A 27,493-nucleotide genomic window follows, 5' to 3' on the forward strand; every position below is an offset into this window, starting at 1 on the left:
TTGAGCGTTTCTATCCTATCCTCCTACCCAGCGCAATCGCTCAAGCGCGAATAAAAGGGTGCAACAAAAAATTGCGTCGATCAAAATATAAATCAAGCTGTGGGACCCAGGAGCCGGTCGTCCCTTTAGATTTCTGACGAAAATCCGAGCCCGTTATATCTCGGCGAAACCGAATACGAGGATTTCGAATTTTTCTGCGCGTGAATTTCTTCGAGCTCGGTTGCATAAAGCGTCGCTGGGATAACAAGAACCATCCGACGACAAGAAAACCAGGAAAACGGTGCTTTTCTCTGCCCTGCTACTACTACGGGCGTGAAAGTGATTTTGTTCCTACAATATCCACAAAAGGAGAACTTGGAGAAAGGGCCGGGGGTGGGCGAAGAGCATCAGATTTGGATGAAAAAAAAAAATTCGACTCCCCTAGAAAGGACGAGCGTAGCAACGTCGAGCAAAAGGTCCCACGAAGGGTGCCACGCCAAAGGGACTCTTTAGCTCTTTCACCGAAGGAAGTGTCTGGCGATTCACTGAAAACCGATCAGCCAGCGTTACGTCACATACCGAGAGCCTGGTGGAATTATTGGACGCCGGTCTGGTCCGGTCCCCTGTCTGCCTGCTGCTGCTACTACCTACCAGTGGGAAGTTTTTGGCGAGTGGCTCGAATGGAAGAAGAAATTGTCTGTGATTTTCGGTTTTTTTGTTTCGTTGTGCAACATTTGCTTCTCGATCGATTATCGTGTGCAGTTTTGTGTTGGGTTGATCATGAAGCTTAATGTTTTGTCTGTGTTTTTTTGTGTATATCTACTGCTTGTTTTCGTATTTCTTTAACTTTTTTGTGTTTATTAACATTATCTATTATTGTTTTAGATTTACCTTTTTGTTAATGTGTTTTGCATTTTTGTTAAATATTATTTCGCTATTCAACTTATGTTTTTTCTTCTTTGTCTTTTATTTATTATTTTTCTTAAGCATTGTTTTACGTTTTATGTGTGTTTTTTATGTGTTTTGCGTTAGAGTTTTTAATTTTTTCATTGAATGTTCTCAATCGTACTTTTTTATTTATGCTTTGATGTTTAGTTGTTTGATTATGTTTCTTACATTTGCGTAAACCACTTTTCTAAATTTCTTGTTCAATTTTCAATCCATTTTTGGTGTTAATTGTTTAATTTGTTTTGCATTTTCTTTTGTTTTTTGCATTTTTTAAATGAGTGTTAACTGCGTTTTTTAATGTATTATTTGATTTATGTTCTATAGACTTTAGTTAATTTTTATTTCAAATCGTAACACTTTGTGCTTATAATTGGTTTCGTAAGTTTTTTTTTAATTTGTCAAGTGATTTAACAATGCTGTAAAAGTAAAGCTAAAATTAAAACAAACATTAAATAAAGTCTTTGCTGAAGGTGTCAAAAATGAATTTAAAATTAAAATAAGCGTAACACTTAGCTTCTTGGCGAATACAAATCCCTTTGGTACGCTTGAAAAACCACCACCACTACCAGGCTTGAAATTGATTTCTCATCGATCGCCGAATTGCTTCCATAAATAAACTCCCTGCCATCCTCCTAATCGTCAAACATTAGCTTCCTCGTTACCTATTAGCACTTTGCGCCATCACAGCGCATCACCATTACACATCGACGGGTAGGAAACGAAATGTCCCCGTAACGCGAACGTGTATTGGGTGCGCGGAACACAATTATGCAACGGCCCGGCACCTGGAACTCCATCGTCGAGCCAGGGAGGGCCCGCCGCAGAGTGTGTGCGTGTGTGCGTATGTATGCGCTATCTATCTGCACCAATTCATTTCGCTTTTTCGGGAGTTTTTCTCTCAACCCGATTTTGCATCACGCAAACAGACCACGCGTAAGCCGGGCGAATACGACCGTTTGTTTGTTTCTTTGCCCTGCTCGTCACACTTTCTCGCAAAACCCTGGTCCTCGGGTTGGTTTCGGTGTGCGTAGGTATCGGGTTGGTTCCGTAGCGTTACTTTCTCTCGATTCGCGCGAGATTTTGGTTTTTGCCCAATTTTCGATCTTTGATGTCATGCTTCACTTAAGATAGAAGATTTCGCAATTTATTGTAGAGAGAATATGATGTAAAAATTGAGCTATATTCTTTTCAACGATGATTATTGGGATTCATGGGTATTACATTCTATCGGGACCTAACTATCCAGAATATGATGTCCAGACATCGGCAGATATCCACAGATATTATGTCCAGATATCTACAGATCCATTCAAATCTCTTCCGGATCGTCCTCTCGTAGTGGGGACTGACTACCTCACTGCGTGTCAACAAGCCTAAAATATTTAAGCTTATCTTGAAATAGAAGCGCATCACAACTTACCACTCGCCACCAAAAATCGAACCCAACGATTCCTAACGTACGTTAGGTCAGTTCCTCAGTTCCGGTTAGAAGCCCACCTTCCCGACATCCATTCCCTCAGTCGAGATGAGGGCTTTTCCTGCCACTCACTTACAGCGCGCTATTAATGTTAATTTTCTCCCAACCATCTGTGAGGCTGGGAGGGAACATAAAGAAAGAGACAGAGAAGCAAATGCAGGCCCTTTTGCTTCGGGGAGCATGACTTGCCCAAACCGATAAGCCCTCGTACGGAGGTGCGAGGCACAAAGTGCTCGGTGTTTTAATAGCTGGTCCGGAAAAAAGGGCTACAAAGATGGATAATATTCATCTCGCTGAGTAAGAACCTGCTCGAACCTTTGAGTGATTGTTCCTCGAGAAAGAAAAAGACGAAAGAACGAGTAGAATGGAACAATCATACACCCTCACTTTCGTCTAATTGTCAAACGTTTTGGGGCGCTGGTGGCGTTCGATACTAATAGACCATACTTCCAAAAAGCGCGATTCGATGCGGTTTTCGGTGGTTGGCAGTTGGTGTGTTCGTTCACAGTGCCACGGTTTAACATAGACCTGAATCGGGGGGAGGTCCCATGGCTCGGGGTGAGAAAGCCAGCGGTAAAGCGAACGAAGCGGTGTAGAGGAGACAGGCCCGAAAAGTAGGTCGCCGTCATCGCTATCACCAAAGGCAGCAGCAGCAGCAGTACCGCGCGGTGACAACGTCGACGATGACGATGACGACCACCGGCAGCAATACCAACACAACCACCACCAGGTCTACCCATTTGTCATTTCGCGTTACCTTTTCCGATGATTATTACCACCGAACGGTCTCGCTAAACGAGACGAGCGCGCCACTTTCACTTATTACATGAGCGTACGCCGCAGAGTGGCGTACGCGCGGTGTACGTCACCTTCGTCCGTCGGTCCCGATTTCTTCACGCGGTCAGGTTCAATTCTTTCGTCTTTTCCACCCTGATCCGGTTGCATTCCGGACGCGCGCTCGCAGGGAAGGAAGTTTGAATAGGGAAGTGGTGGTGTGAGTGGTGGTGTTTGAATGCAATTTTTTTGACCGCTCAAAAAAACGGAAGCTGAACATTGGATCGAGCCAGATGATCGTATGGATGCAGATCAAGCTATTGTTATAATTATTTTAGAGCTTATTTGCTATCGAAAATTTAAAATTAAATACGAAATTGCATTTTTACTCCATATTTAAAAATTAAAAATTTATTCTCGAATGTTCGATATCATAAACTCGATCGTTCAATTTCTTTCTTTCAAGAACTCAAGTTTTAATAGTTTTATCTAATTATTTCCATTACCTGAGGATTCCAGAAATTAAAGTGAATTTATTTACTGTAAATACGGAATCTATTCTACCTTTAATATAATTTACAATTACTATTTTCTATACTCAAAGCATTATAAAAATATTAAACAGCAAAAAAAAAACCCGCGCACCGGGTCAGGTATTACTTCATAATTTCCATCTCTTTCAACCTTCCTCACAGTCGGGTGGCCACATCGTGTTCCGAGCGTGAAACCGAAAGTGAACCCCCTGAAACCGGTACGATCTCACATACCCTCACTCTCTTTCTCTCTCTTTCTCACTCTTGCTCACACACTCACAAACCATGTGCGTTTTCGTTGTCGATGAGTGCCGTGTGAGGTTCGCGTGCGTGAGTGAACGGTGAGTGAAACCGAAAAGTGGGCCAAGCGAGAGTGAGAGTTTTTAAAAATAGGGGATGATGAGAACTCAATTCTCCACCACCACGTTCGGTGTGTGTGTGTGTATCGAACAAGCTGTGACACGTTTTTTCACGTTTTTTTTGTTTCTCCACCATACCCCATTCTCACTCACTTTCCCCCTTTTTTCCTAAGGGGGGGTCTTTACAAACCCTTTTATTTGCTCCTCACTCACAACTCACGGAACTGTGAGTCACTCACGACGGTACGCACTCATTCGTGCCGATTACAAACAGAGCGAGCGAGAACGTGAGATAGGGCGGCCAGTAGAGTGCGTTTCTTTACCGAACTTCGGGAAATTTCGGAACTGAACTCTCTGAGCTGAGTTTGGTTTTCCAAAACACAACACTCCCTGCCCCCCCCCCCCCCTCCCCTCTTTTGAAGGGGTGGCTTTTTTGTGTGAGAAATAAAATGGGGGGTTTCTTTTCGCTCGTTACTCGGCATCTCCGGTGAGTGAGTGGTGTGCGGCGCCCCCAAAACACTCGTGAGCAAAAAAATGTGCGCCTGTATCCAACCGAGTGTGTGTGTGCATAGTACATAGTACATAATTAGGGGATGCTTTCAATACACACACATACAGAAACAATTCACTCGAACCTACCGTGTCCTAAACGCGCCCGCTCCAAAAACACGGCAGAGCGCGTCGTCATCGTCGACATTCGGAAAGAGTGGCCCAGTGACCGAGCCCCGCGGAGGGTTACGAAGCGAACAGACAACAACGCGGCACTCTTTTGTGATCGGACGCTCGAGCCGGGCACTTGGCGTTATCCGAAATAAAGACTTGAACTTGTAATTATATACACACACACATCAAGCGTTATAGTAGGGCGTGTAGTATATAGTGCTACCACCCATCCGTCCGTCCGCCGTAAGTCGTAGTTCTCGCTCGATCGTGTGCGCGCCTCACGAGCCTCCTGAGCACTCGGGAGTGTTCCGAAACTCAGCAACCGAAAAAAAAAACGCTCGTCATATCGTCATCGTCGTGTCTCTCGGGTCACCCACCACCACCACCAAACGCCAGGCAACAGCATCGTCTCGGTTGCAACGGCAGCAGCGGTCTTGCCGCGATCTGACTGCAGTCATTTTGACAGCAACCGGAGCAGTTTGCGCACGACGAACATCGTCCTCCCGGTGTTTTGTACCCCGTGCGGAGTTTTTGTTTGTACTTTGTCGGTTTCGGTCCCGGTGCGTTCTCGGTGTGTTTAGTATAGCCGGGTGCTGCTGCCCCGTTTTTGGTTTTTCTCCTGCGGACGTGAGGACACCACGGTTGCGGTTTTTTTTTGTGTTTGGTGTTTTGTTCGGTCTGGTGCGTGAATATTTCGACCGTTGAATTTTCCCTTCATCCAACGACGGCGCGCGGATACCAAACTCAATCGATCGGTGGTGGTGTGCGAGTTTGTGACAAGTGGAATACGCGAATCGATACCATCGTAATATGCACCACCCGCACACACACACACACATGCGCGAAGGTGAAGAAAAACGGTGTCAGTGAAGGCGAAAATCCGTGACCTACTGTCCTGGAAACGGTCCCCGAAACCGTCTCGCTTGTACACACACACAGCTGTTCCGATGGTCGCAGCGGAATGAAGGATTACGCCAGTCTCGCTAGTTAGTGTGACAGTGTACAGTTTAAAAGTTGGAAGTTGATATACTATTAAAACGTTTTTCGGAAGTGATCGTGATAAGTCACCCTGTTAAGTGTTTTACACTTGTGAGAAAAAGTTTGATTACGAGTGTGAAGGCACGCAATGTGTTCGGCAGCACGGTGGCATCCTTTCTCAAGAAGGACGAACCACAGTCACCCGAAGGTTCGTGATCATTCGTGGGCACTGATAAGAGCGATCGGATAGTAAGATCGGATCCGGAGTGTCTCGGAATAAGAATTCCGAAGTTGTACTGCAAAGGTGACAATCAGTTGACAAATTCTTGATCCTGGTCCTTAACATGTGTTAACAGAGCTCAGTTTGATGAAGTTTCTTCGTGAAGTGAGTACACCAATATCGACCACGTAAAGTTTAAAAATGCGGATATAGGTTGGTGTTCTATATAATTGTTTTTTTTCGGTGCTCTGTGCTCGACCGATCGCTTCTTTCCGGTAGTTGTGGTGGTGGTGGTGGTATAACTTTGCATCCACTTAGTGAATCCAGCGGTGGAATGTATCAAGTGACCTGCTACAGTGGCAAGTACACTTCTTCACAAGTGTTCGGCGAGGATTATGGTGTGTATCGGAATGAGGTTAAAAGCTAGCAGCGGATCTTCTCTCTACCGTGTGATACCGATCAGGTGTGTAGTGTGATCTTGGTGATGCGTTTAAATACGTCAAGGAATAAGTGTTTGAAAGCCACATCCAGCCCTCTGACTAGAGCGACCGTCGTGTGAGAGTTGTATTGTTTGAATGTCCAATTGAGCAAACCGTGTGGAAAGAGTGTGATCGAAACCATCTTGCAACTGAGCCTCATCCAAGTGTGTTCAAGGATAACAATCCGCCGAGCTAGTGTGATCTGTGCTCAAAAAATCCGTCCGTGTTTAAAAATATTTATTTATGTTTTCCTTCCTCCAATTGTTACAGAGAATTATACTTGCGCGTTCAAAACGTGCTCGAGCCGTTTCGAAGAGTCTGTGTGTGTGTGTACCGAGTGTGAGAGCCTTCCGAAAGTCTCGTTTAATCAATGGTGAACCCCAAGGGTACAAAAGTGATCGTTAGTGCGTAGTAAAGGAGTAAACATCCTTGTATATAAGGAGCTAATCACAGTCAGATGTGTCCGGCGTGAAGTTAAAAACAAAAGCGTGGCCACGCTTTATTTTTTGTAAAATAATTATATCTCGATTTAACGCCCAACAAAAGGGGTAATACAACGAACCTGTCCCCCTCCGCGGGATATAAAGCGTAATACCGAGAACCGAGACCTGCTAAAACTGTGTTCGTAGTGAGATATTTGTTTGAGTTTTAAATCGTCCCCGGAACTGCCGTACCGAAGCGGCAGCAACAAATAGCGTGGTACAAAATGTTACTGGACATGGATCAGCAGCATTCGACCGTGTTTATGTCGCTGAATATGTCGCAGTACTCGATGCTCAGCGAGTCCGGCAGTCCACCGCCGGGCGGTGGTGGAGCAGGCGGCAATACGCAGCTCCTCTCGCTAGCGGCAGCCGCCTCGGCGGCTAACTCTGGCGGTGCCGGCCAAAACACCGGCATGCCACCACCTCAGTACGGTAGTGGTGGCGGCGGCGGCGGCGGCGGAGGAGGTACTCCCGGAGGTGGTTATCCTGGAGCCACCGGATTGCTGTTGGGCTCAAGCAATAACAACAACAACAACAATAGTACCAGCAACAACAATCTTCCGTCCCATCACAACAACAACAACAATGGCGGCGGCGGCAACAACGCCACCGGTCAGAGCAACAACGGTGGAAACAATCATCACCACCATCATCATCACAGCCATCACGGCACTGCCCAGCACACTATGGGTGGCAACGGGCAGTCGCATTCGCAATCGAACGGAACCGGCGGCTACGGTTCACTTTACGGCGGCTTCCACGAAAGTTCAGCCGCACCCCCGTCCGCCTACTCAATGTTTTCCCACGTTCCCACAGGCGGCGGCGGCGGCAGTGTCGGTGGAGCCGGCGGTCCCTACCATCATGGGGATGGGAGCGGCGGCGGTGGCGGCGGCGGCGGCAGCAACAGCAACGGCAGCAACGGTGGCCCGGCGGCCGGCGGCCAAACGGCGGCGGGCGGCACATCCTCGGCAGCGGCGGCAGCGGCGGCAGCCTATCTGGCGATACCGGCCTCAGGTACTAGCGGTGGTAGTTGTAGTAGTGGCGGGGGCGCGTCCGGCGGCAGCCTCATTGAGCACCAAACCGCACTCAATAGTCTGAGCGTCGTGTCCGCCATCCAATGCGATCAAACTGATTTGAAATATTTCATTGAAGAGCTGTGCCCGGTGTGCGGCGACAAGGTGTCCGGCTACCACTACGGGCTGCTAACGTGCGAATCGTGCAAGGGCTTCTTCAAGCGCACCGTCCAGAACAAGAAGGTCTACACGTGCGTCGCCGAGCGCCAGTGCCACATCGACAAGACGCAGCGGAAGCGCTGCCCGTACTGCCGCTTCCAGAAGTGTCTCGAGGTCGGCATGAAGCTAGAAGGTAAGTGACGCAAGAGCGGGGGGCTGTTTCTTTTTATTTCATTGCAGGATCCATCTTCCTTTTCAACAGCGAACCCATCTCATCTCATCTTATACGTACTATCATTTTTAATCTTAATGATTTGACCTTAATCTAGATCTTAAGCATCTAGAGCTCTCGATTATCTGAAGATCACGAAGGTCTAGAAATCTTAAGGATCTGATGATCTCGAGGCTCTGAAGATCTCGAGGATCTGAAGATCTCAAATATATAAAAATGTCAAGGATATGACGATCTGAAGGGTATAGAGATCTCAAGGTTGATCTGAAGATCGCGAGAATCTAAAGATCGGGACGATCTGCAGTTCAGAATAGAGAATTAGAATATTTTGAAGATCCTTAGATATCGAAGATCTATACGATCACTAGAGAATACCGAGTAGTCTTTGACACTTAAGCTTCTGGAGATCTTATCTTGCCCTTTGAGGTTATAATAGACCTTCGTTTCATACTGCTAGAGAATCAAGTCCTTGCTGTTGATCGATAGTCCTGATCAGATTTTTGATTGAAGACTTGTCCACACTAGAGCAAGCAGCTTTAAACCGTAAAAGAAGTGAAAGCCGCCAAAAATTGACAAATGTTTTTGTTATGTTCTTTGTCCCAACTTTCCCATATTGTACCTTGAAACCTTTTTCCCCACGCCGTTTTATTGAACCCAGCAAAAAGTTTATTGATGATCGGCAAACGATCTTCAACAAACACAAATATGGCTTCTATAATTGGAGACACGGTTTTGGGAAAGTTTTACCCCTGAATCCTTTTTCCTACGGAGGGCGTACAGTGTTTACAGTCCGTTCGGCGGGCACCTCTCTGCTTGTTACCTTCCCAGGTAACTAAATCTGTTTATCATTAAAGGGTGTATCCCAAAGGGGGTAGAGCGTACACAGCTATTGAGGTTATAAACCATGCTCTAACGGGACCCAGCAGCACTAAGGATAGGGAGAAAGAGTTATGTGTCAACCTTATGACAGCATGTGCCAACCTTATGACAGCATCTCGAATCGACGAACCGAACACCTGATCGCCGTTCGTCGTGATCGTCGTTCGAGCGACAGTTTCCAAATCGCACCCCAAATTTCGGTCCGCGTGTGTGTGTGTGTGTGTGGCTTCAGGTAAGCGCACAGAAGCGAAGGCAAAACCTTACCACACGCGTAAAGGCGCAAAACGAGTGCCGAAAAGTGGTTCCTTCTGCTTGAAGAAAGGTAACGGGTCTCTACCTGTGTTGCCTGTGTGTCCACACACCACCACCGCGCTAGCCTCGGCAAAAGAGGGGTGTGTAAAGCGTGATTGCCGAAATCGAAAGTGAAATTTCGGCAACTCCACCAACTCCAGCGGTGGTGGTAGCTTGCAGCCAAAAATCCCCTCTCGTCGTCGGACATAAGGTTGTCGGTTATAAGATGTGCGTAAGACCCAAACGCGCCAAACGAGTCTGGGTGAGAGTGCGTGAGTGGTGAGCGATCGTTTGCTCTCCTGGCTCACGCTCACGCAGGTGCCGCAGGTTGGCTTAACAAGATGTGATTTGTGATAGTTTACGTAGGACCCTCCCTCGGAGGTCGGAGATGGGCAGAAGATCGAAGGGGGCCGAATTTTTTGATGAACAGGTTTGGTGGCGTAATAATATGTATCGGCGGGCGGTATGAGAGTGAGAGTGAGCGAAGCTGTTTTTTTTTGTTGTTGTTGGGGGGAGGCTTTCTCATCACCAACCCCGTTATTAGGGCCCCAAACTGGTTGGAGGTCCCGTAAGCAGGCAGAGCGACCTGTCGGAGTGGACGCCCGGGGAAGGGAAGCGGGCCAGAGAATTCAACTTTTGGGGCTGATTTTTGTCATCCGTTGTCACTGGGGACGGTCTTCTTTTTTTTTTTTGGTTGGCAGTTCTCCTCTCTTGTGTTTCACGGTTTTTCTTGTGTTTTCTTCACTGTTGTTTCTTTTCTTCTCGCTCCCTTCCCAAGTGTTATGTTTTTCGGCTTTGTTTTCTCCACCATTTAACTCCTTGAACGATGTATTATCTTCGTTCGGTTGGCTTTGTTCTTCATGCGTGCGGGCTTTCGTTTTCTGTTTCACTTTTTTTCGACAGTTTGTCTGTTTTTCGGTACCGGGTTGCTTCATTTCAGGTCGCGACTAGCCTCCTCTTCCACTACCACCACCTTTCGACGGTTGCAGCTAGTGAGCGCTGTACGATTGCACCATACCCGAGACTCGAGACTTTGGAGGCCATTATGACAGCATTCGGCAGTGTGTCAGAGCGGGTTTGGTGGTAGCCAAGATTTTGCACCACCATTTGTAACTTTGAACGCAAAGCACTGTGGCTACCAAATCTATAACAACTGTTGAGGTTTAATTTCGCACCAGACCACCTGTGTCTGTTCTTGCGATTCCCCACCTTTACCGTCAGGAACAGGTTATTGTGGATGTGTGTTACATGTTACATAAGTACCAGAAATAATCTGACCACACTCTGACCATTTTGGGGATATGAAGGTGTTACGATGACAGTAGTTCGAACGATCGGTTGGAGTTTTTCGGATGTCTTGGGCGAAATTGAAATGTCAGAATGAACTTCCCTTTTTTCCGTTTACACCAAAGCCACACACTCGGATTCTCCACGCATCCAGAAGGGTACGCCAGTCGAACGACGAGCCGATTGGATGCAATTATTGTAATTGTGTGAGAGGCCTCCTATTGGGGTCATAAGCGTGGCGGAGAGTGCGTAGCAGCAGCAGCAAGGGCAGCAGAACGGAGCAAGTTGCTGTCTGGACGAAAGAGAACCAGAGCAGAAGAACTGGAAGTAGGAAAGGATACACAGATATTGAGTTAAGTTGGTTCGTGGAAAGTAAAGCAAAGCGGGCCAATGTTTTTCTTTTTTTTTTTTGGTGCCGTTCTTCAATTTTAAAAGGGATTTAATTTCATTGGCTGAGGCTGCTTCTACAGTTCTGGAGATGGAGTTCCATGGGAACATGGGGTCTGACCTCGTTTCCGAGGGTTCTTGGCAATTCGTAGGACTTGTATCGAAGAAAAATACTAGAGTCCTTATAAGGAGTACTAATGTCTGGAGAAACTTCGAAGGACTTATATCCGGTTCTTCCAACGTTAAGGAGGTTCTAATTGTTTGATAAAAATTTCAATCAAAATTTCATCTCACTATAGCGTTTTAAAAATTGCACACCATTTAAAAGGCTGCTCTGGTTCTTCACTCTCTTGAAAAACCTCCTCCAAAACCAGCCTCACTGATAAGTATACAGCATATGCAAATTTTTGCAACTCCAAGAAAAGAACGCTTTCGCTCAACGGCAGGCGAGGATTGTGCTTGGTGCATTCTTTCGGCATCATCGTCTCGTCCTCGGCTTTATGAGATGCACCGGAATGCATCATCGGTCCCGTTTCCCTCCGTTTTTTTTCTTTCTATCTCTCTCTCTCTCTCTCTCTCTCCCACCATATTTACCGTTTACATACGCAGAGAAAAATTTCAATATGCACACACAAGAACGCTCACTCGGCGTTGCTTCCTTTACTCCATCCACTTCACTCTTCCTGCACCGAGGATGCAACGGATGCGACGGACCCACTTGAAGCTGGGTGCATCCGCCACGACACGACCTACCCCAAACCGGACCAGATTGTGTGCGGTTGTGTCCTGCGGCACCGCCGGCTACGAATGCGGAGACGCCGGTAACGAGGAGGTGGCAGCATTTTTTATTCATGCTTGCCGTTCTGGGCCTGCCGGAGGAGCACTGCTGTGGTGGTGGTGGTGGTCGCGCTAATGACCTAGTTTTACGTTGTTCTCGCGAATGATATCATTCTGCTGCTGCTGCTGTTGATGATCACGCTGATGCGCGGTACTCGTTGGTGGGGGATTGTTTTTTTTTATTGCCTCTGCTTTTTGGGGGGTTTTGTTTTGTACTGAGAGAGTGTGTGTGTGTGTGTGTGCATGTGATGGAAGCATTGCAGCTCTCGCCACCGTTTTATTCTTTCGTTCGTATCCTATTCGTGTGCGGTTGCTGGCAGCGCGTGTGCGCGTCTGTGTGTTTCTGTTGACCAATGGATTCAACCCTTCATTTTGTGGCATTGGGAAGCTTGATGTTCTGGTTTAGGGATCTTTTAAAAAAAAATTAAAAGATGGTAGCTCAAAGATGTAAAAAATTTAGCATCAAATGCTCTATGAGATGGTCAGAAATTGTTATGATTTTCATTTTGCATTCCTTGGAAAAGATGTGAATCAAGGAATACCGAGCATTTTGATAAAGCTCGTTGGTATGCTAGCAATTTCAAACGGAGTTTGCATCTTCTTTCATATAAGAAATGCTTGATAATATTTATTTATCTATTAAAAACGGTCTAGCCTTTTTTGTTGGTCACTCATAACATTTATGGTGGAAAATTACATCCTCCTTAAGTCCTTTCATTTTCAGAAGTTTAAGTTTGCAGAATTTTCTTATAAAAAAGAGGTTAAAACTAATGTTAAAAAATTGACAAATCGCGATTTTATTAAAATCCACTGGCTTTTTATTTTTTTACTCTAATAATCCGGAAGGCCCTGGGCCTTCAACAAAGTTGGTCCTAGCTTCATTGACTCAATTGATCCATAGCTCTTTTTTTTAGTCAGCCAAACGGTCCCATTTCTCTGAAGGAATGCTTCGGGATGTGATTTGATACCTGGACCTGTTGTGTACAAGTCAGACGCTCTTAGCACTCTGCTATCGGGCCGTCCTTAAGCTGAGGCTTTTATATTGGGTTTTAAATCTGGTGGATAGACGGGACTTGAAGACTACGGCAGGCAAATTAATCATTATCAGCCTGACTTGGTTTAAGAAATTTGTTGAAAAGCTTAGACTAAGAATTCCAACGATGAGCTAAAATCAATGCTGTACTTCAGTTTTGTAAATATCTTTAATCCTGATTCTTCTATCACACCACCATAATCTAATTAAGCTTGAATCTCTTTTTTAAAACCGTACCACAGAGAAATTTCCACTGCACAAAAGCTTCTTCACGACAAACAAACACGTCTGCAGAACTTCCTAATTGTTACCACCGAACGCTTACGAGCTCACAAAAACTTCCACCTCGACCTTGAAACTGCGTTAATAAATCCCAACAGGTCCGGTGTTGCCTTTGTAGCAAATTCATCATTAGCTTGCGCCCGTGCTTTTGTACGCCTTTGTGCCGGAAAGTTTTCTTCATGCTTACAACAGTACGTACTGGCGAGGCGGGAGGGAGTACGGTGGTTCTGACATGTTTTATTGGACCCACAAGCTGGAAAATGATGATCACGATCCCGACAAACAAATGCCACAGGAAAACTAGACCAAGGTCGTCGTGCACAAGGAACCGGGAGCACATCACTTGCATTCCGGAATTGCTCAGTTGCCTTTGTGTACAATCGTGTGGTACTGCGATGTCGTCCGGGAGTCTGGCCGGGAGGATAAACCGGGTTTTCTGCCCCTCCCCTCCCCCTCCCCACCACCCTTTCCGGACAGGAAGCTGGAACCAAAATTTATCGATCTGTTTGCTCCAACGTGCTGTAATTTTTCACCACTTCCTGTGTGCTGCTGATGCACAGCTTCGCTTTAAGCGGAAACTGTTCCACACCAGACCAGGAAAGGAAACACAAAAAAACGGGCAGGAAACACCGACAATCGTCTTCGTTATATCCTCTTCTTGACCTTGAATGTGTAGCCGGCCCCCCCACCTCGGCATGACAAATTTTTGCACCGAACGTTGTCTGGTCGCGGTCCTCCGATTTTCCTCCACTGGGTGATTCGGGTTTTGTGCGATTTTTCTTCAGTGCTTTTTTTTGCTGTTGTTGAATGCGGCGTCGCGTTCCGTTTTCTTGTGCGAAAATGTTTTTCGAGGGCAATCGTTTGTTGCATCGTTTATCGATTTTTCCCACCAAATGGTTGGCTACCGGTGCTCTGCTGCTGCTCAGGACGTGGCACGCGCGCGCGGCACCAAGTATCTGTGTCGGCGAATTCGCTCGGTGCTGGGTTGGTTCGTTCTTATTTCATCCATGCCAAACAATGGCGGAATGGTGTGGTTCTTGCTACCAGCAGACCGTGTGTACTGCGCTTTGCGGCGTGGAGCACACTCGGAAGTGCAATCCTTCACTCTGCTGGCTCTGTGGTTGTCCTAGTTTTTGCAAATGCTTATCCGTCGCTGTGTTGCTGTGCACGGCTCCGGCTTTGTGCAAAATTATAATCGTTAGAAGAGAAGAGCACCGACAATGGAGAAGCAGCATGGCGTTGAATGATGGCGGGGAAGATTTGTGTTTTTCCTGTTGTTGTCGCTAGGATGGTTTTCCATGGTTTTTCCTACCGGAAGTTAGGGGGGTCTTTTTTTTGTTCTTGTTTCACTACCATGAATCCTTTTGAACAATTAAATGAATATCCTTCCATTTTTACAAGTTAAATGTAATAACTCCACCATCTTAACCATGTTAAGGTGTAACGATTTTATTACTGTCTGGTTTACATGCCCTTTTGCATGGAAAACTAATCCCTAGTCTTCGTAATCGATTCCGGAAAATCTTGCCGGTCGGGGGAAAAAGACACCCTCCCGGAAAGCGCAGAGAAGCGAAGGCGCCTCCGACATCCGGTGGCGCCTTCCGACAGCGACCGACCGTTCCCTCGAGTTTTCCGTTCCCCTGTACCGAATCTAGCCCAAGGTCACAGCGATGAGAGGAAAACCAGCTTTTCCAACGCTGTTGTACCGCTGTTGCCGTTACGCTCGTGCGGAGTTTTCCCTGCTGTGTGTTTTTGTGTGCTCTCTCTCTCTCGCTCAATTTCGAGGGGACGGTTTACCCGATGGGTGATGGTGATGGTGGTAGACTAGGTTAATAGAAAATTATGCTTCGAGTGGTGTGGACGGTGGAAGGAGACAGTTGAAACGACGTAGAAAATTTCATCGAGACATCTCATAGGAAGCAAACCTTCAAGCAAATCGTTTCAGACGAACGCTGTGGGTATGTTGGCGACGTACCGCGGGGTACGTTTTTTTTCTGCTGTTGCTGCTGCTGCTGCTGAGTCTCTGAGCTCACAATGACACATAAAGAAGGAGAATAATATTTACTTCCGAGTTTGTGGTTTCGGTTGTTTTGTGTATCCTTGAGCTAAAGGTTTTTTTCCGGAAAATTTTCTCGTCATGTTGTCTCTGTTGCTTGAGAAGATCAGTAGTTTTGGGAGGGGATTTTCGGCGACAAAGCAGTATCGGCTGGATTGAAAAAACAAAGGAGATACACATCAGGCGAAAGAATGGTTAAAATTGTTATTTAAGTTTAAATTTTGAAGTCGCATTTAAATTGAGCCTTGTCATGATGTGAAGCCTTTTAACGATTTAAAATTAAATTTTTCTCAAGCTTATTATTCAATAATATCTTATTTTTAAAAGCCATCTGGCAGAAGATAGCATCTGCAAGTCCAATTCTACTGTCTACGCCGTTCTCCTGGGTACGCCATTGGAGACCGTAATTTCGTAAAACTGTCTACACCGTCCCACTGCAACCACGGTTCTAGAATGTTGGAAGGATGGGAGATAATTTCTTCATGCCTTGGTTGTTTGCTCCACGGCCCATTCTTTTTCAGTGCTAGAATGTAGAATGGAGTTTTGCACTGCATTCTGTGCCTTATGGTGAGCTCACCAACACACATTGGCGAAGCGTCAATTCGAGACGGGCAATCCGTTGTAGCGTTAAGAGCGTTGAATTAATCCGCTCTCGGTACAGATAAATTCAAATGGAGTACACAAACAAGGTATTTATTTCGTCTAATTCTTCAGAGCCTTTAGGAATTAGACCATTTACTTTAATCCATGTTTTATGATGAAAAAAAGAATTGCTCTACCCTCAAAACCATGCTCATTTTTTTGGACCAACACCCCCATTCCAAACACAAAAATAGACTGTAGATCCCTTCGGTCGCCAAAAACCGACACGCACTGTACTGAGTCTCGGTCGGCTTGTCCCGAAAAAACTGCCCCCCCCCCCCCCCCCCCCCTAAATTCACGACTATCCCATTCTCGATCAACCCTTAAGAATGCGCTCTTTCTCACCGTGTTACAGAGCGGAGTTGTGTTTGTGCATGTCGTTTGTTTTGAGCGGAGAGTTCCTCGACTGCATCAGAATGCACCGGTTTGTATGGAACCATTTGGAAAGAGAGACAGCGGATGAGAGAGAGAGAGAGAGAGAGAATGGTGTAAAGAGTACTTTTGCGAAAAAGGATATCTCGTTTTTTGAGCGAGCCGTAAGCGGGCAAGCATCAATAGTGTGAGTGACCTAGATTCGCTTCTGACCTCATCCACTCAACCCCCTCATCATCGCAAATGGTCACCATGTTGGCCACAACCATCCACAACATTCCGGCAATTGTGGCGTGAAGGAATGGGGGGGTGGTGGCGTTGTATAGATTTTATGAACTCGTTTTCCCTGGTGGACTCGTTTTTTTTTCGACTCAGAACCTCAGAAAACTGGGGATTGATTATTGAAATTAGGTCTGCCAGCCAGATCGAGAGATCCACAGAAGAGAGGGAAATGAGAGAGAGATACTTGAGGATAGCTTCAAATTTTTGACTTCAATTGGTCCTCGGTAAGCTGCACTAAATATGCATGATTTGGCACTGCATATAATAAAACGCAACAGGTTCTCCAACTCCAACTCATACTGGCGCACCACTTTTTCGTAAGGTGCTCCACTATGTTTTTGGTGAGTATGCGCCTTTTTTTGTTGTGTGTTCCACTGCGGGAAAGAATTTTAATTGCCTTTTCATCAAATCCATCACGTGTCGCGCGGCATGTCCAAGGTAGCAGTGTCCATCTACCAGCTGACAGTTGCGTTGTTTTGGAAGACAGACCAACGACAGCGCACGGGAGCGCTTGGATGGAACGCGCCAACGGTGGCAGTAGAGCCGGTTGTTGTATATCCCACAACTCCAAATGAAGGGTTCATATTGTCATGCCAGTCACGGGGCACCGTTGACGCTGCTGATTGCCGTTATGCGGTGACATAACACCACACCTTTCGGCTTCGCAACGCACCAACACCAGCCAAAAACATGTAAAAAAAAAGATTTTAAAAAATTGAAGAAGTTGATCAAAGGGAATTCAAAAAACCCGATCGCAAAAATCAACCAGTCATCTGAAACTGTGTCTGTAGGATATCCGGGACGTTTAAATAAGGCAAGCAGTTATTTAAAATAAATGCCCCGAAAGGGTAAAACAGGGGGTAAAAAGAATTAAAAAGCAAAACAAACCGAAAAATTCAGCAAAAAGTGAATCATAACAATAAATAAAATCAATGAAACCGCTACATACACAAAGGGAAATGAGAGCAAAAAAAGCAAAAACTCGCCGTAGTGACACGTAAAGGGCACCTACCAAAGTGGCGCGCACAGTGAGCGCGCGTCCCCGTTCGCGGACGACAATGCGCATGACGTCGACGCAAACACATACGGCGCGGCTGCTGCTGCTGCTGATGTTGTGGGGCGCATCGCGTAGGAGCTGCGCGAGCTGCTGTTGTGCGGTCGCGACTTACTTACGCTTACCAACACACACACACACACACACACAAAGCAACACACTTTCGATTTCGTTTCATTACAATCGGGCCACCATCGATGGGCGGAGGAGAAGAATGGGGGTGGGTACAGGGAAAGGGTGGAAGGGTGAGTCAATGAAGAAAAAAAAAAAACGGTTGCAATTACCACCGCGTGGGATTGATAGGAGCGTGTGTTTTGTTTTCCGTTTACTTTTTTTTATTGTTGCTTTCCCCGTTTGTTTTGTGTTGTTGTCTCGATTGGGAATGATTTGTTTATTTATTTTGTTTACAACAAATCGTTTGCTTACATACAACCAAGGCTTATTCTAAAGCGAACGGTTTTCATTCATTATCTAATGGAGAAGGTGAATGGAATATGCAGTTGGGCATGCAGTTTTTTGTAGTAAATGTAGGCTTTTTTGTTTTATTTTTTATTTTTGAACCGAGTAATTTTAATTCCAAAAATCCCTTTTTTTTAACCGATAAATAAAAAAAAATTATGAAACATAGTCAAAATAAATAGAATTAAAAATTTAAACAATTTTTTTTAACAATTTTAGCCATATTCTGTACACATTGTTTAATATTGAGATGGGTTCATTCGTTCACAAAAATAAATTAAATATTTTATTATGTTACAAAGTTTTATGGATTTTTTTTATTCTTTGTTTGCTCGATAAAATTGGCAAATTGCTGATACACAGCAAGGTAATGTTCCTGACGATTTTTTATCCTTATTTTTGTATAATTATACCAAATTTTATTTAAAAATAATAACACTTGTTTTATGTCCCGATAAACACAGAACGTATCGACAGCAGTAGTGTAAAAAAATTATATAAAAGGTGATATTATACTTTTGGCCGTCACTGTTTGTCAATATTTAAAGTATGCAAAATTTGTCTGAATGTAGTTCAGAATCAAAACGCTTCAATCACATCCAATGCCCAGCGTGAGCTAATAAAAGAAGCCAATTTTTACTGTGCGCGTTCATGGCTGCGAGAAGGATGGCATTAAGTAGGTCATGTATTTTAATCCTTTTTTAATTAAGCAAACTATGACGCCATTTAACAGCAGCGTGAGATGAGCCAACGCTCCTGATCGAACGCGGTTGCTCACTGCTTGCTCACCGACGGGCTTTATCACGAATCCTGACAGAAGGAGTGAGAGATACTACCCAAGGGAAAAGCATCCTTCCTTGGGTGATGCGCGCGTTTGTGTGTGTGTTTTTGAAGATGCATTTCATCATTATCCGGCCATCATCGTCATCATCATCGATCGGGTTGCAATTACTCACCCTCGCTCGGGCGCATGATGATGAAATCTCACTTCTCACTGCGCACCGAACCGGCCGCGATGAGGTAATGCTCATTTCGCTCTCACTCTCGTTCGGTACACACGACGGGCCAAGGGTGGTTGTGTTGTTTTCTCGGTCGATCGAGTGCGGTGGAGGAGTGGGGGTGTAGTACAGGGGGGGAGGGTCGGTACGGTGTTTCCTCACTTTCCTCATGGAAGTGCAACAGAACCGGTTGCTGTTTTTAACGACGACGAACGCAGCCAAAACGATGGTGGTGAATGGAACCGTGCGCGCGTCGTCTGAGGCACACCGTCGCACGTGATGAGCGAAAGCGAGAGAGTGAGACACGAAAGGGTAGGAGGGAGGGTGGGGTGTTTTTTCGGGGTGGGGTGGACCTCCTAAAAAACGCTCACACTCTCGCAAACGACGTGTACAACTTCCAAAGCGATTGTGTTTCGCTGTATGCGTGTCCGTTTTTTTTTTTTTTGTTCGTTGTGTGTTCACTTCGCGCCGTATTTCGCTTTCAAAGTTATGCATTGATTAATCGTGACGGCGCGCAAGTAGGTCATGCGAGAGCGAGACACCCTTCGTTCTTCTCTCTTTGCTCACCATCACCCCTCCCTCTCTTTCCAGCAGCCCGTAAAACTGGCTCGCGATTGTGAACGGAAGGAACAAGCCGAGCGAGATGGCGCTAGTGTAGCAGCGACGACCCCTCCCCCCCCCCCTTTTTCTCGATCGTTCTCCTTTCAACCCTTTCGGCACGGGGGCCGGCCGTTGTTGTGTGTGGAGGAATATTCTCGCCCTCCCCCATGACAACATCTCCTCCAACAAATGGGCTGGGGGGGTGGTAGCTCACAACCAAGCGAGAAAAAAAGCGAAAAGAATAATAAATGCACTAAAACAGAAAACTGCACGCCAAAGTGCAGGAAAACGGAACCCCCGGGGTGGTAGAGATTCAGAGGGTGTGAAGTTCACTATCTTGGGTTTGCTTTCGGAGTTTGATTATTTTGGCTTCACTGCCAAACAGTCCCTCACTACATTGGGGTCGTTTCGGGCCTGAGAATGGCTGTAACGACTTGCAACGGTGCAGTGTGTACCGTGAGTGTGTTTATGTTTTTACTTCTTGTTTGTTTGTTGTTTGTACTGTTAAACATAAACATTACGTCAGTTGTAGAGACATTCTTTTCATTTCTATGTTCTTCTTTTATTTCTCTTTTATGTTGAGTCTCTTCTTTAATTCTTATGGTGAATTATTATTCTTTTTGCATCTTATTATACTTTCCTGCATATCTTTTGCATTTCTGAATCGAACATTATAAGGTACAAATGCAACAACCATTTAAGATGATTGTTGAAATGGATAGTGGACTTCAACAATCGCGTATAATTTCATTATATGATTGCAAAGTTCGCTAATCCATTTGAAACATTCCCGTAAATGATTCATGGATCGAATCCCTGTATTTTTTATCAAAAATAAATTATTTTAATTTTTCTATAGTTTACAAACTTTTTATCCAAATACTGGTGCCCCTTACACGGTATTAAAATGGGCGTGTCAAAATAGAGAACCTTTTGTTGCGAACTTTTTTGCACCTTCAAAAGCACACCGATAAACTTGAAACCATTGCCGCCGACAGTAGTTTGGCACACAAATTGAGCCGTCCATCGGTGCGGGGTCCTTTCTTTTGCACGTCACGCACGCCCAACGCGTCAATCAAACCGTCACCTGCGAGTGTTACCTGCACCGGCGGCAAAGGCTTACCGATTTTAATGGTGTTAAATCGAATACACTAAATCTATGCACTGGGGTGCAACATATTAGAAAATTGACATCCTTTCATAGGTTAGCACTCTATCGAATAGCAAGAATCGATGGCAGAAAGAAAACTGAAAGTAACATGTAGACTGGTGCCGTGACCAGGATCATATGATGGCTTTGGGGTTGCTAGGCAATTTTGAGTAGCCTGCTTTTGACTTTAAAATTTAGAGTAGAGGACCAAGGATTCTCAAACCTTCTAGCAGTTTTCCCCCTTCAGAACCTTCTCGGTTCTCCTTCCTTCGCAACCTACAACGCGCTTTTCCTTACTGTTGCGCGTACTATTATCGAAACACAACCAAGATGACGCACACTAGACAACACAAGAAAAGGGGCGCGTGAATGAGTGTGTGATGCGGTGAAGATTTTTGTTTGTTACCGCAGCAATAACTCAACCACACACACACAGGGGTCCACATTGTTGGCGCTTGCTACTTCAAACTGCTACGCCCGCTAACCACAACGGGGTAAGCCCTTGCATACGCGGCTTCTACCCTCTGCTCTGCACCCACAAGGAAGGAAATGAAACTAATGCCGAGTTCTTGCATCCTTCGGCGATTGTTTTGCGGTTGTTGTTTTTTTTTTCCTCTCCATGTGTGTGTGTGTGTGTGCTTGCACCAGCGGATGTCAGACTGCAAGACTTGCTTTGCCCATGCTGCTGTGCAATCTCGTGCACCTTCCACTTCCTTCCTTCGGGTGGTTCCGATTGGAAAAAACTTGGCCGAGTGGTTTGGTGTGCATGCGTACGGTTCTTGTGCTTTTGACGAAATCGGAGCAAAATTGTCTATGCGTGTGTTTGTGTGTGTTTCGGGTAGCAAAATTTGCCCAATCCTATATTGAGTCGATGGAAACCGCATCGCCGTGCCAATTGCAATCGTGATCGGTGTCTAGTATGTGTAGGGTTTTGTTGGACCCCTGTCAAGCAGAAACGCACGCCGAGAGGTTTTTTGTTTGTTTGTGCGTTTTGTTTCGGATCGAAAACACGTGGTGCAATGGCATGGAAAACAAGGGTGGAAATGCGTTATGAATGATGAAAGCAGCGGAAACTGTGTATGATTGGGTTTGTGTTTTTTTTTTTTTATTTCGTAGGGAAAACGATTTCACGTGAAGATTGTTGAAGCTTTCTGAATCAAAATGGAAATTTTTGAAATATATTGACCTGGAAAAAGCACATTTGCGTCACTATTTAACGTACAATTTCCCTGTCAGCTAAAATTATGCCAGAATCTTTTAAATTCAACTTTTACAATTAATTCGTAGAAAAAAAATGTACCACGACAGCGTGAGAGAGTGGGGAGTTTTGCTGGTCTTCGATCGATCTTACTGTCTGATCGCTTCGAAAATTCGTGGCCAAATGAACTGCATAATTTGCCTAAAATGGTGATATAATATAAAAATCTTATTTTCTAGTATAACGCGCCGGCAAAACCACTAAAGAATGAGGCTTTTTTGTTTAATTTTATTTATTTTTTAGAATGTTTGTCATCATTATGTATGTGGAGTTGTTTGTATGTAATTATTTTGGGCAAACTCAGCAGATGATAACATAATTTTGCACTCACAGAATTGATTGTCATATCAACTGCATGCGATGCTTCAAATTTAAAAGAATATACATATAAATCGCCCCATCAAACAGCAATAACAGACTATGCTTGTGTGTGTCATAATATTTCGTAAACGAAGCAGATGATAGTAGAATTTTTGAATTTGATATTATTGCCTGTTGAGCTGTTTTTTTTTTTGACACACAATTTCCCAATTGTCTGTGTGTGTTCCACATATTGAACGATTGTCATATCAGAAGGTTACATTTGTTAAAAATACTGATTCACTGATATTTCTATCAAAAACACTCCTCAATCCGTTTCAAATTCTATTGTACCCGGGGTAATTATAAACATCAACTATTTGTGTTCAATTATCATAACAGTCTGCAATTACAAACGCTCCCCGATGTATCGATCTGTTCTCTCCATCTATCTCTCTCGCTCTCTCTCTCTCTCTCGCTCTATGTTGTGTTGTCCAATGTTTCTTGTTCACTTTATCGCTATCCAATCTGAGACAAATCGGGCCCGATCGTGTCGATCGCAGCAGAACAAGTGGCAAAAACAAATGCACCCTGTCATGGGTTGGCAGAAATCGGTGACACGATCACACGACGCACTCACACAGACACACACCCCGTGTTTGCCAAACCCTCTGTGGCTGCTGCTGCGGCGCTGTGACTCCGTTGGTTTAAGCCGGGCATCGATTTAAGGAGGGAAAACAGAACCCACCGTGGCTGTGCGGCTGGAATGTCAATCCGGTCTTTTAAAGGGAAAATGCCTTCTATTCGTGCTTGTAACCGCGCACCACCCATTCCCATTAGTGGTTGGTTTCGGTGGCTTTCGATGTGATCAATTCCGAGGGTTCGTGCTGCGATCGTTCGTTCTGTTCGAACCGTTCTCTCGATCGATCGACTACGACTCAGTAGTCTGTGTGTTTCTGAGTTTTCTTTAACGCTTTCTATCCTTTTTTCTGTATGCTTTAGAAGACGGTTCCAATGCTGCGATTACACAAAAACAAAAAACAAAACACCGTCCGGGTTTTTTTTTCGTGTGTGTTGCGTTCTGCATCGAATTTACTACCCGAGCACCTCGGTTCCTTCCCCACTTCCCCTGTTCTCCGTACACCGGTTTGCATCCGGATTGGATCTGTGCAGCTTGAAATTGCAAACTCGGTGGTGGTGTTGGCGGCAGTGTGTGTGTGTGTGCGCGCGCCTATACACCGCTACGGTGCAACACGTTGCAATTGTGCAATTGATGGCAGCAGCAGCAACACACTTGCCGCGCACCAAACTCACGCTACTCTGGGGGTGCAGTTCTAGTGTGCAATTGTGTGGCTCTCGTGTTTGTACGCATTCACGATTGAAAGGCAGGGAGGGAGGGCGGGATGGGGTGTGCTTTTTATGGCCGTTTTCAATTTTCCTAGCACCGGTTCAATCTCTCTCGCTCTCTGTCTCTCCGAAGCCGAAGTGAAGTTGTTTTTTTTTTGAGGTCACAGAATTTTATGACCATTTTGGGGCCACGGGTGAAGCAAACGGGGTGCTCTCGGGCGGTGTGGTTTTGGTGACCCGAGAGAGAGAGAGAGGGGGCCGTTCCGACTGCATTCCGCACTCTCCGTGATGTGCATCGTGATTCGAGCTATCGAAAACGGGCGCTTAAGATAACGATGTTTTGCAAAAAAAAGAGGAAAAACTGGAAACACCGACCCAGCCGAAGAAAAGGTGAACCCTCCCCAGTGCAAGGGTGGTTGGTGGGTGAGTGGGAGTTGATGCCGTGGCCAATTGAATTCTTAACGGCTAAGCGGCGGCGTTGGTGAGAATTCTGCCGAGAAGGGTTGCAAGTTGCGAAAGTGACTTGTTGTGGTTTTTTTGCCCCTTCTCGGGTGTGTGTGTGTGCCTGCTAATGCAATGTAATGGGGTCACTGTGCGCTCTCTCGACGACGACTTCTCGGCTAGGGTGAATTCGTTCGATTTTTTTCATAGTAATAGTAATAGTACATAGTAGCAATAATAATGTAAAGGAATATTTTCATTCCCTCCTAGCGGGCAGAACATTCTAACAACGCATTCCACCGGGTTGCATCATCGCACTGCTCTTGTACTGCACTTCTGGTTCCTCGGTGGTTGAAAACTTTCGATCAGAACTCATTAGTGGTTTATTGATTTAACATGAAACATGGCTTCTCGGTTACTACCGTCCTGCTTGGAGTCGTGCTCTCCCGCTTTTCCTGACCTGCTTTTACGTGGACCACGTTTTAATGAGCACCCCGGAACAATAGCAACACCATTATGATGCATCCCTCCATCCACCGCCAGCAAGTGATCCTGGGTGATTTTTTGTGTGGTTCACCTTTAAGAGGAAGAAAAGTAGTTCTCGCGCGGGAACCATTTTTTTTCTCTTTCATAGCATCCAACATGGATGTCGGAAATGACGCCATGTTGTTTTTGTGTATCGCCGCTATACGATTAACGGGTACCTGGTATCGGTTTGTGGTGTGATGAGAGGAGGTGAGAATTTTAATTATCGCTTTATGGATGAACGGATCAAAAGATGACCTGAATATTTGTCAAGTCTTGCCTGTCAAGTATCTCTGGTTTAATGGTGGTGATCGTTAAAGGGTGGAATATTTTTTCCCCCGGAAAAGTAATATTCTTTATGCTTTGTGTTTTGATTTTACATTTGTTAAGGAAGATGCTTGATTTTAAATGCATCTGAGATTTTTTGAAATTATTTTTAATCCAATTAAAGATCGCTTCTGCAAGGTGGAAGCGGTTGATGTGAAAAACACCAGGCGACTCCATTCGAATTGTACGGTGTTTCGAAACATTATTATTAAAGCAATCTTTTCATACTATGATATTTATTTTTATTCAATGTTTAAAAGAAATACGTTTTTCATAAAATAAATTAATTGTTTTAATACATTCTGTATTCAATAGCACACTCTAAAGAAATGGTGCTTCATCAACGAATTATACTAGATATTATACTAGAAGACTGCATTTATGTATTAAAAAATCGATCTGGTATATTATACTAGAAGACTGCATTTATGTATTAAAAAATCGATCTGAATTTTTTTTAACCTTTTTAAACCTTTTTAAGAATTGAAGGTATTTCTAAGCAGCTGTATATCACTGCATTCCCTTCGAAAACTCCTTTCGATTCCCAATAATTGCTTCACTCGTTTTGTCGATTCATGTCACTCGCTCCTCATCACCATCACCCATCCAATGGCTTCAGGGGACGACACAACGCTATCATTACGTCCCAAAGTTTCAAATCGAAGCATACTAATGATGGTTTATTATCTTCCCGTTTCTCTCTCTCTTTGTTTCCAGGTATGTACGATCGCATATCCTGTTGTACGGTTTGCTGGTAGTGGTGGTAGTGATTACTCATTTTCTACCTCGAAAATCCCCCCGCCCCCAACTTCCGGTATGAAATGCACATATCCCTTTGTTTGTTCTTGTTGCCGCTGTGTGCATCGAATTCGATCGATCGGTGGTGGAATTTAACCATTGACTCATATCGCGTCGAAGATGAGTCCAGCCGACGGGGACAGCGCAGACAGAAAAGAATGCCCCCCGACCCATTCCAGACAAGTTAAATCTCCCCCTGGTTTCGGTTTTCTTCGTCTGATGGCAATGAGGTCGCAGTCGTCTGCAGGGTTGATTCGGTTGCAGCTGTAGCACGATGACGCTTCGGCGTCCCAGATTTGTGTGGTCTACTTGTTGCTCGCGTTCTTGTACGCGTGCGACGTTGGTCGCGCGTCAACAACAGGGGAGAGGGAACGAGCATGTGACGTGATCTTTCTTCCCTCGGGAGAATTCATGTGTATGGTGTGTCCCATTTCTACCGGGCAGACACACACACACACGCACACTCACATATTCTACAAACCTATACCGCACAATGCGACCTTGACCTACTGTTTGTTTGGTGTCTGTGTGGATGGTTTGTGCTCTTTTTAAATATTAGATTAACGAAGCGAGCGAACCAAAATCTTTCCAACTCACCCCTCCCGAAATGTGACTGTGTCTGTGTTATCTGTTGTGTTGTGATAGCGCATACACGCTCACCGCGATTGACAAGCTGGACGGACAAGCTGGTGAAGGAAAGACGTTAGACGGTGACGGCGAGACATTATTGCGACGAAGGGATGAAGAATTCTTTTTATAGCCCACGAAGGTGAGGTGAACTTTTCGGGGAAGGCATTATTAGGCGCAGCTGAGTCAAGACTAATTAGCGAACTCGAAGTCTGATTTTAGGTCACGACTGGTTGCAGTTTTGCGCTGCATTCTGGTCCGACTCGGTTGATTAGAACTGTCTAGAACCGAACTACTGGCATGCTGTTTGTGTGTGGGCTCTTAGAATGGTGTATGCTCCCCCGTCATCCCCACCCATCGTTCCCACCACCTCCACCCGCATCAGAGAGGGCGTGAGAACTACACAGATCCAGCAGCAAAATCTAGAGCACCCGGCACATGTACACAAATCTGCACGCCGCCGTCCCATTCATTTTGCCCGACCCGAACACCCCCCCTAGCCTAGGCTGTTTTGGCCCCGTTCTTCTGTACACTTCTGCCACCGCGGACTTGATTTTGTTTACATTGCGTAGCGTTATTAGGTGATAAGATTAGCGTTTGTGCCAGTTTTGCGCGTTTACGTTCCCTTTTCGGTGACTTGTCTCTGCGTGTGTGTTTGTGTATTGTTAGAGGGACTTTTTTGTTGTTGTTGTTGCTGCTGGTTTTCAATTTTGGTCTACACGCCATCGGTGGGAGCCAGCTTGGGTTGGCTTGTTTATTCGTGTGTTTTGTGTTGTTATTTCGATTTGTGAACAAATGCTACCGTTGGTACGCGGAGAGGGAGGTTTCTCGTTTTTTGGCAGAGGCGTTGTTGTTGTTGTGCTCGGCGGAGCCTCTTAAGGTTCCACGTAATTTTCCATGCATCAGTTTTGCGCGACGATACGCGTGACAAGTAAACACCAGCGCCCGGTGAAGCGTGTTTCAAT

The 27,493-nt window shown here is 45.3% G+C and overlaps 1 protein-coding gene across 8 annotated transcripts in view; it reads left to right on the forward strand.

Moving 5' to 3' along the window:
- The window catches only part of LOC118512760 (nuclear hormone receptor FTZ-F1-like), a 124,570-nt gene that overhangs the window by 67,079 nt on the left and 29,998 nt on the right, over positions 1-27,493 (forward strand). For 5 of the 8 annotated variants that reach the window (XM_036057652.1, XM_036057653.1, XM_036057654.1 and 2 more), the window contains exons 3-4: positions 7,709-7,906; positions 8,045-8,257. In XM_036057652.1, the coding sequence (XP_035913545.1) occupies positions 7,709-7,906; positions 8,045-8,257 (411 nt within the window). Of the gene's footprint in view, positions 1-5,181; positions 5,305-6,200; positions 6,395-6,680; positions 7,907-8,044; positions 8,258-27,493 lie in introns of those variants that run through there. The other 3 variants (XM_036057658.1, XM_036057657.1, XM_036057659.1) reach the window with 3 other exon arrangements.

The sequence above is a fragment of the Anopheles stephensi genome, chromosome 3 (genome assembly GCF_013141755.1).
Source record: "Anopheles stephensi strain Indian chromosome 3, UCI_ANSTEP_V1.0, whole genome shotgun sequence".
Lineage (NCBI taxonomy): Eukaryota > Metazoa > Arthropoda > Insecta > Diptera > Culicidae > Anopheles > Anopheles stephensi.